Source organism: Salvelinus namaycush, chromosome 20 (assembly GCF_016432855.1).
Source record: "Salvelinus namaycush isolate Seneca chromosome 20, SaNama_1.0, whole genome shotgun sequence".
Lineage (NCBI taxonomy): Eukaryota > Metazoa > Chordata > Actinopteri > Salmoniformes > Salmonidae > Salvelinus > Salvelinus namaycush.
The window spans coordinates 42,158,681-42,168,931 of record NC_052326.1 but is presented as its reverse complement, the minus strand read 5'-3'; the positions used below and the strand labels follow the sequence as shown (position 1 = coordinate 42,168,931).

At 42.7% G+C, this 10,251-nt stretch overlaps 1 protein-coding gene across 1 annotated transcript in view; it reads right to left on the bottom strand.

Moving 5' to 3' along the window:
* Positions 1-960: 960 nt before the first annotated feature.
* The window catches only part of rhobtb3 (Rho related BTB domain containing 3), a 30,474-nt gene continuing 21,183 nt past the window's right edge, over positions 961-10,251 (bottom strand). Inside the window, exons 6-11 of the mRNA XM_039015521.1 lie at positions 8,696-8,805; positions 7,904-8,013; positions 6,724-6,893; positions 5,466-5,632; positions 2,043-2,139; positions 961-1,079 (exon numbers count right to left, since the gene is read on the bottom strand). Of these exons, the coding sequence (XP_038871449.1) occupies positions 961-1,079; positions 2,043-2,139; positions 5,466-5,632; positions 6,724-6,893; positions 7,904-8,013; positions 8,696-8,805 (773 nt within the window). The remainder of the gene's footprint in view (positions 1,080-2,042; positions 2,140-5,465; positions 5,633-6,723; positions 6,894-7,903; positions 8,014-8,695; positions 8,806-10,251) is intronic.

The following is a 10,251-nucleotide window of genomic DNA, read 5'->3' as shown; positions in this document are numbered from 1 at the left end:
TCAACTCCTATAGCCCTAGACATTTCTGGATGAACCATTATGGATATGAAGGAAGGGGACATTAACAAGTGTGTAGGGTGTAGTGCCATGGGTTGATTTGGGACTGGAGGATTGTGTCCATAGATTAAATAGACATCCTCTATAGATGCACAATCAATGGTCACGTTCATTAGACAGAACACTCCCAAACGTTTTAGATGCGTTTCAGCCTGTTCCTTTGAACGTTTCCCGTGCATATATGTTCATTTGAGCACCATCTTCACTTAAATAAAAAATATATGCATCTCCTGTGTGGAGATGGCAAAGATGATCACTGTCCATTCTACATGGATACACAGTTAATTTGCCTTGAAAAGGGTTAGGGTTCGCCATGGACACAGCCATTTTTCTACCAATAATCTCCGGGCCATAGATGCATCCTCTATGGACAGGTTATGTTTTTGCAGCTGCACAGTGCCTGAAGAAGGCTTTACATCTCAGGAACCACAAGTATGCTATAGCAATCTTCTGAAATATGCAGCCACCGCGACTGCAAAGATAAACCTGGAATGTAGCCATTTTCTTTTTTCCACCCTAGTATGTCATTTTGAAATTCTCCCTGGTTAAATAGATCAGTCATTTTGTCCCAAAGACAGTCAGGTGTTGATCTTAAAGGACCAGGGTGCGTCAGTCTTGCATTTCACCTCCCGTTGACGTCGCCTTTTGACCTTTTCTGCTCCACGCTCAACCCTCTGGGTCTTCTTTTCCCAAGCTGCCTAGCTTTCTGTTCCCCTTATTCACTGTCCAATTCAGGCAGATAGCTTGGAATTAAAGTCTGGTTTGTTTATAGCGTCTTCTCTCCTTCTCTCTCAAGTCCTCCCTGCCAACCTTTTCCCCCTCTTCTTTGTCCTCTGTCTCTTGCCCCACACCTTCTCCTCTCGGTCTCTCACTATTTCTCCAGGGTGTGGCGGCGGGTGGGTGTCACATGACGAGGCAGCGGGACTTCTTGAGTTTGCGTCGGCGCTGCTGATACTCGCTCAGCTCCTGCAGGTAGCCTCGGGACGGCCAGCGCAGTCTCTCCACCTGTTCCCGCTCCTCCTCTGTCAACCGAGACGACAAAAACACAAGGTTGCCGTGATGATATCACCATGGCGGCATGTTAACCTCTCGCTCTCGCACACAAACAGTGCCAGGATACATTTTTCTGTCATTGCCTAAACAAACATTTTCAATGAAGCCATCCACAGTATATATTATAATTATTATATTATAATTCAGAAATGTAATATAAGAAAATATAATTCAGAAATGTTCACAAGTTGTTCACTGTTTTCACTAGAAACAGACTGACACACATTTTCTGTTTTGACTAAGTGTTCTGCCTGATACCCCTGTGCTTACATACACCTGAGAACTGCACCAGTGTGAATAATGTGTAGTAGGCCTACTGTCTAGTCTTTGTATCTCTTCACTTGTGCCCTTCCAGACCCGTCCATTTGACCTGATATATGCACTTGTGTACGATGACATTGTTAATGGAAATAAACCTGTTGTAGATGCTACTAAACGTGCATTGTGTGCTTATTAACCAGTGTGTCTTCTAAATCTGTCATAACCAGGGACCCCGTGGCTTGACAGGCATTAGGAAAGGTAAACGCCAATTTAGCGTCGTAGGTGTGCAAGCCCTATTTACAAAATTGTACGGTGTAAATGTTTTTTTACACGCTTTAGCAATCCACTATTCCACTACATCGGCAGTCATAATTATTAATGTCACTTGTAATATGTCCCCTTTCAGAATTTGTCCTCTACATAATAATCTGTGCTATTAAAACTGACAGTATGTCTACTGAATGGGTTTACAGTTCACTTTATCATATGATAAATTATATACAAAAACCCATTAGCTTTCACAACAGCTTGCATCAGCCATAGCTTATGGTGACTGTCATGCAGGTCCAATTGCTCAGTTGGTTGACGCATGGGGCTTGCAACACCAGTTGTACTTAGTAAGTAGCTTTGACTTATTAATATGCCCTGTGATCTGCCCTATGGTTTCTCACCTGAGAGCTCCAGGAAGTCAGGCTTGTGGCTGAAGATTAGGTAGTTATTGGCTATGAAGTGGAGTAGCCATACATACAGCTGCTCTGCATTGTGGCACTGTGAGAGAGGGGAACAGTGACCATGTTTACATACTCACAGTATTCCTGATAGTAAGTAGCTCATATCCCGCTTCAGGTTTTATTTGATATCCCACTCACGAGTATGCCTGTATCCATGAACCGAATATTCCAAATGTTTAAATGGCTTAGTTACTGAAGTATGGACACTGACTGTAGGCTTATAACCTCTCATATGTACCGTAATATTAACTCCTGCAGAAGTATGCATTTCTTGCATTAAAATGATCGAACAAATATTAATTTTATCTCGAACAGGAGTGGATAAATAATTTCTTTCAGCATCTCATGAGAAAATGCAAATGTACTGTAACTTTTGTTACATTTGACACTTCTACAAGCAGACAGTATTTCAACCGCATAAAATATGCACACCAGACCAACTGAAATCTTATCAGAAATGTGTTAAATCGTTTTCTCAGCTTTTCATTCTCTTAAAACCAGTCAAACTGATGACATTTTGCACAGGAATCTTTTCACTGTTTGAGTTAATGCGTTTTTCTCCCCGGTCCCTAAACGAAAGACAACTTTACCGTTGTTACATCGATATAATTCATTAGTAATCTAGTTAAGACAATATTCTGTGGAGCACTACTTTATGGCAACAAGTTATAACAGAAGAGAAGATGCATGTATCTAACTATAGTTGATAAATAAATGGCCTACCAAATGTCGGGAATTATAAACAGAAACTTGTCGAAATTAGGGGTGAAAGTAGCCAGTAGGCTATATGGTCCAATACGGACTATCAGCCAAATTAATTATTATGGTGGATCAAACTACTCAGATAGGTTACTTTAAGTTATTTGTTTCACAATCAGATGAAAACATCAACACACAACATCCATGATATGCAAAACGGACTCCGCAGACTGCGAAAAACAGTAAACGGGCTAAGATGTTTACATGCCATAGTATCAAGTCTAAAATCGGCATAGCCCAGGCTTCTTATCCAAGTTTCTCATAACTGAGATTTTAACTAAATGTAGGGATATGATGTTTATATGCATCAACTCAAAACAGAATACTTGAGTATCCCGAATAACAATGGGTCATTGGTGGTAAATGTGGTACGTGTCAGCTGTTTGAGGAAATATGTACTGTCACTAAAAAGAGAGGGATATGGAGGAGGTAAGTCAGCTATGTTGTAGCTTTTAAAATAGAAACTACAAGACAGAATACAACAATGACTTCCACATGGAAATGTCATTTTCCAACCCTGTGAAATGTGCATGCATGCATATGCTCTCCTTGCCTCAAGCTTTTTTAACTAATGACCTGAAAGCTGGATAGGTGACAGCACAATGGTAGAAACGCTTCACAGCTTAGGATACAAGTGGCTTTCACCAACCACATCCTCTCAGGTTTGTGGTAAGGATTGTAAAAAAATATATAAAAAATACTAGCATTATTTAATAATTTCTCTCTTTATTGGCACAGAGTTATAAACCTTGTTGAAACCAAGGGGTGCATCTCAATAGTCAAGTGTTTTCTCCTTGTCTCATCTCTCTGGAAAGCAATGTGGAGGATGCTGCTGGAGAAGTTTGTCAGTGCAGATAAGGAATGGATACAAGCAGAGGAATATTATTTAGAACCATGGTCAGATGATAGACCCATGGTCTTTGTCAGGTTGTGAAGGAAAGGAGACCATTGAGGATTGTGGGAGCTAGCCACATACACAGAAAAGAGAACACATACATACTCTTGCTGAATACCAAATCCTTCCCCTAGGACAGGGCTGTTCAATTCTGGTCCTGGAGGGCCAAAACACATCTGGTTTTCATGCCCTCCTTCAAACCAGGGACTGATACAGACCTGGGACACCAGGTGAGTGCAATTTACTACCAGTTAAAAACATGAACCAGAAGTGATTTGGCCCACAAGGACCGGAATTGAACAGCCCTGCTCTAGGCACTCCTGTATATCTGAATATGAGTTTATGGTTGTGAGAATCTTCACCATATTGCTTCCAATGTTTTGGAGAGGTTAAGGAGTAGGGGTCGATTTGGAATGGAGTCGGAAGTTCACATACACTTAGGTTGGTGTCATTAAAACTTGTTTTTCAACCACTCCACAAATTTCTTGTTAACAAACTATAGTTTTGGCAAATCGGTTAGGACATCTACGTTGTGCATGACAATAATTTTTCCCAACAATTGTACACAGACAGATTATTTCACTTATAATTCACTGTATTACAATTCCAGTGGGTCAGAAGTTTACATACACTAAGTTGACTGTGCCTTTTAAACAGCTTGGAAAAATCCAGAAAATGATGTCATGTCTTTAGAAGCTTCTGGTAGGCTAATTGACATCATTTGAGTCAATTGGAGGTATACCTGTGGATGTATTTCAAGGCCTACCTTCAAACTCAGTGCCTCTTTGCTTGACATCATGGGAAAATCAAAAGAAATTAGCCAAGACCTCAGAAAAAAAAAATGTAGACCTCCACAAGTCTGGTTCATCCTTGGGAGCAATTTCCAAATGCCTGAAGGTACCACATTCATCTGTACAAACAATAGTACACACGTACAAACACCATGGGACCACGCAGCCGTCATACCGCTCAGGAAGGAGACGCGTTCTGGAGACGCGTTCAGGAAGGAGATTCGTACTTTGGTGTGAATAGTGCAAATCAATCCCAGAACAACAGCAAAGGATCTTGTGAAGATGCTGGAGGAAACCAGTACAAAAGTATTTATATCCACAGTAAAACAAGTCCTATATCGACATAACCTGAACGTTCGCTCAGCAAGGAAGAAGCCACTGCTCCAAAACCTCCATAAAAAAGCCAGACTACGGTTTGCAACTGCACATGGGGACAAAGATCGTACTTTTTGGAGAAATGTCCTCTGGTAAAAATAAATAAATAAATAAACCTCAATCCTATAAAACATTTGTGGGCAGAAATAGCGTGTGCGAGCAAGGAGGCCTACAAACCTGACTCAGTTACACCAGCTCTGTCAGGAGGAATGGGCCAAAATTCACCCAACTTATTGTGGGAAGCTTGTGGAAGGCTACCTGAAACGTTTGACCCAAGTTATACTATTTGAAGGCAATGCTACCAAATATTATTTGAGTGTATGTAAACTTCTGACCCTCTGGGAATGTGATGAAAGAAATAAAAGCTTAAATAAATCACTACTATTATTCTGACATATCACATTCTTAAAATAAACTGACCTAAGATGGAATTTTGACTAGGATTAAATGTCAGGAATTGTGAAACTGAGTTTAAATGTATTTGGCTAAGGTATATGTAAACTTCCGACTTCAACTGTATATCTCTCACACACACACACTAACCTTAGCCCTGCGGAGAAGGCGGATCACACTGATGCTGGTTGATGCCAGCTCTCGGCTAGGCATGCTCTGGAGGTAGGCGCATACACACACCTCACACAGGTGCTGCAGACGCTTCACCTGGTACATCTCTGCACAGACCAGCACGGCCATGGCCTGCAATACACTGGCTGGACACACACACACACACAGTCAAACATACTGGAACCTCGTTTAGAAAATGATCATACTCATGCACAAATTTGATTGTAAATTGTGGTTGAAATGCACACTTGTGATTTATAACACACACACACACACGTCGCTGTACTGTCATATCACATTAACCAGCTGGGAAACATATCAACCCCAAGATAACATCACAAACACACAAAATCCCTCCCGCTTCAAACAAATCGGCCTACAGTACTATCCTTCATATCGTAGTGTCACGGTGTCCACTCCAATTGCTCTTGATCTTCCCCCAGCCTGTCAATCATTTTGGGGGAGCTGTCAGTCAAATCCCTCTGGGGCTTATGAGATACTGTTAGTTCCATCTGAGAGTAAATCCACCGCCATTCATTTTCCCAGCCTGTACTGAGCAGCACTGAGGACCTGGGGCATGTTCACTGACAGGTTGCAGATAGAAATACATCTTTATCTTAAGTTTAGGATTCTGTTCTCCTGGGTTTGTAAGCTTTTGCTCCAGCCCTGCTGAATCACACCTGCTTCTAGAGAATCAGCTGCTCATAATAATGACCTTCATTTGCTGAATCCAAGTGTTAGTTAGGGTTTCCCAAACTTGGTCCTGTGTCCCCTCCTGGGTGCACGTTAAATTGTTTTGCCCTAATACTACACAGCTGATTCAAATAACCAACTCATCAAGCTTGAAACACTGAGTGAGAGCAAGGCTGCAGCAAAAGCCTGCATACTCCGTAGTTGTCCAGGAGGAGGGTAAGCCACCCCTGGGCTGTGTGCAAAAACGTTTCTAGCCCTCAAATTCTTGCTTCACACGTCCTTGTTTCCTCAATTACACACACTCCCATAATAGCACATTGGCGGAGAGGATCCACGGTCCCTCCCTCGGACCTCCTCTTCCAATGAACTTAGAGAGTGAGGTGAGGAATTGAGGAAACGGAGGAAGGAAGGATTTGACAGATTGGCGGAGGAAGAAAGGATTTGACAGCTACCGGTAGTAGCGTTTTCAGATACAGCAGTCTAAAGTGGGTGGGCCCCGGCCTATAATGAGCCTGTTTTTGTTCCTGCACTGCAGTGGACCCACCAGGACAGCAGGTGTCAGTGTAAAGGTACTCCAGGAAGGAGAGGAAGGTGTCAGAGGAGACTCCGTGGATGGGCACCACCCGACTCCGTGCCTCCGCATACTTCCCGCTGAACATAGCCGCCATGACATCACAGCGGGCCACCAGGACCGCCCGGTGAGCCGGTAACACACTCCCTGAAACACAGTCTGTTTTTAAATTGAATCCTTATTTTGACCAACTTACTGAGAATTAGAATCCATTCTCCTTTATACAGTCTCCTTCACAGCAAGACCTCCGGGAGAGGTTGCTGGAGGAGAGGGGTTGAATGGTGGTTTTCGGTAACATGCTGCTAATCGTTTCCCTGACAGACCCCAGTTGTAAGACGGAAGGTTTTCACGATACAGCTGAGGATAATAGCTACAGCTATTGTCGGTTTCTTGTACTTTTCTGACAAGCTTCCACATTACAGCTTCACATCAGCCAATCATATCTACTGAATGATCTTCTCATACACAGTCTAGGTGCAAGGTGAATTTAATCTAAAACTGTCATAGTTATGAATTGATGCCTTTCAGGAATGGGTCATTTTAATTAACCCAGACCTTATGACCGCTATAACGCATGACATAATGGTTGTCTTGAAGTATTTTCCATCTAATGACAGGCATTGTTACACTCATGAAAGTGCTCTCTACAGTTGGATGCAGCACAGGTGAAGCAAAGTGGACATTTTGAAGTGTCAGGAGCAGAAAAGAAATACATTTCATTATATGGGTTATTGTAGATGATTGCTAATGCACTTGGAGCCTGGCGTCACCATGCAGTAGTTTCTCATTGTTAAAAAGAAAAATGTACAGTTGCTGCATCAAAGGCATTACAAAAATGTACACACACATCTGTAACATAATATCAGGGGATTTTTAACATTACTGAGTGTTTATACCCCAAAAAAGATACAATAATTGCACATAAAGACATGAATTGTACATACATTTCTAAAGGACCTTCTTGCACTGTGGTTATTGTATAGCAAGTGTATGTCATACGAAGCACCCTGAATTATGTTGACGGCATTTTCTCTATTCGGTGCAATAATGAAATGGACTGACTCCCTGAGAGCCCCCAATGAAGGAATCAGCTAATCATGTTTAATAAAAAAAGTGACCTGGCACTACATGTAATTGTCTGGGGTGTGTGAACTTGCCTTGCACCATAAAAATTACATCAGAGTAGAGAGGAGAATTGAAGAGGTTGACCAGAGACTGAGGACAAAGCTGGGCGGCTCGGGCGTTGGGCGTGTCCCTGGGACCCTACAAACACAGACGCGCACATGCACGCACACACAAACCAACACACACACACACAGCGTGGGTTAAGTCTGAGAATTCCGCCACTGTTGGTGTTTACAAGCATAAGTGCCATTTCATTCTGAGCTTCCACATCCAGCTCCCCCGTGGCATCAAAATAGCCTGTCTAACAGCCTGCCTCAGCAGCAGGTAACTCCACTGTCCCTGGCCTCACTGCCAAGACCGCCTCAATGGAGCTGGCTAATGCTGAAACAGACTGGCAGGCAGGCTCGCTTCCAGAGCAGTCTGCATATCAAACCCATGGCTTCATTATGCTGCATTTTGTTATAACATCGCATGGATCATTGATTTTCAGCTGCTTACTCAATTCCACTGATGGTTTGAAACCAAACATATGAAATGCTCCTTGATAAGAACTAGTGCAAAAGTGACACTTCGTTTTTGATGGAATTGAAAAAGAATGAACTCAACCCTCATCACCAGATCTAATTATGACCCTGCATGTCACGTGTCTCCTGATGTTAAGTCCCACATCACATTGCCTTGGCTCAATCTGAGAGTTTACCCTATCCCAAATGAATCATTTAGTGCACTGCTTTTGACCAGAGCCACATATTGTGTTATATCGGGGTTATGGTGTGTGCGTGCGTGCGTGCATTTGTATCTGTTCAAGCCTCTGGGTCACCTTGTCTCTGCCCAGGAAGGAGCGGATGCGGTCCATGAGTTGAGCCACGGCCAGAGAGTTGTTAAGCTTCTCCCCCATGGCCTCCTGGAGGTGCTCCCACTCCCACGCCCCTGGATCACACCAGAACCACAGGCACACAAACACTCATATATACCACAGAAACAGACAGACTTATATATAAACATTAACATATATATATATACACACACACACACACGTTTGGTGTCACTTAGAAAATGTCCTTGTCCATTAAAATAACATCAAATTGATCAGAAATACAGTGTAGACATAGTTAATGTTGTAAATGACTATTGTAGCTGGAAACATCAGATTTTCGTGGAATACCTACATAGGCGTACAGAGGCCCATTATCTGCAACAATCCCTCCTGTGTTTCAATGGAAAGTTGTGTTAGCTAATCCAAGTTTACCATTTTAAAAGGCTAATTGATCATTAGAAAACTATTTTGCAATTATGCTAGCACAGCTGAAAATTGTTGTTTTGATTAAAAAGCAATAAAACTGTCCTTCTTTAGACTAGTTGATTATCTGGAGCATCATCATTTGTGGGTTCGATTACAGGCTCAAAATGGCCAGAAACAAAGAACTCTCTTCCGAAACTCGTCAGTCTATTCTTGTTCTGAGAAATGAAGGCTATTCCATGCAAGAAATTGCCAGGAAACTGAAGATCTCGTACAACGCTGTGTACTACTCCCTTCACAGAACAGCACAAACTGGCTCTAACCAGAATAGAAAGAGGAGTGGGAGGCCCCGGTGCACAACTGAGCAAGAGGACAAGTACATTAGCGTGTCTAGTTTGAGAAACAGACGCCTCACAAGTCCTCAACTGACAGCGTCATTAAATAGTATCCGCAAAACACCAGTCTCAACTTCAACAGTGAAGAGGCGACTCCGGAATGCTGGCCTTCTAGGCAGAGTTCCTCTGTCCAGTGTCTGTGTTCTTTTACCCATCTTAATCTTTCATTTTTATTGGCCAGTCTGAGATATGGCTTTTTCTTTGCAACTCTGCCTAGAAGGCCAGCATCCCAGAGTCGCCTCTTCACTGTTGACGTTGAGACGGGTGTTTTAATAAGTGTAGTTATTCCATTCCATTCTGTTTCTCAAATATCCCCACTTTCTCTCACACACAGGTGTGCATGTGAGCCCACACACAAGCAATTCACAGCGATGCCATTTAGACAAATATATTTAGCTGCAGACACACATACACACACACACATGCTCAGCCAGTCACTCTTCCTCACATGTATGTAAAGGCATGAATCAGCCAGGTCCCAGCTTGCCAACTTGAGCACTACAGTAATCACTTTCCATAATGAATGAGAAAAGCCACAGACAACACACACACAACTTCTCCCTCAACGTCAGCACGACAAAGAAGCTGATCGTGGACTACAGGAAACGGAGGACTGAGCACGCCCTCATTCACATCAACGGGGATGTAGTTGAGATGGTCGAGAGCCTCAAGTTCCTCGGTGTCCACATCACTAAGGACCTATCATGATCCAAACACACCAACACAGTCGTGAAGAGGGCA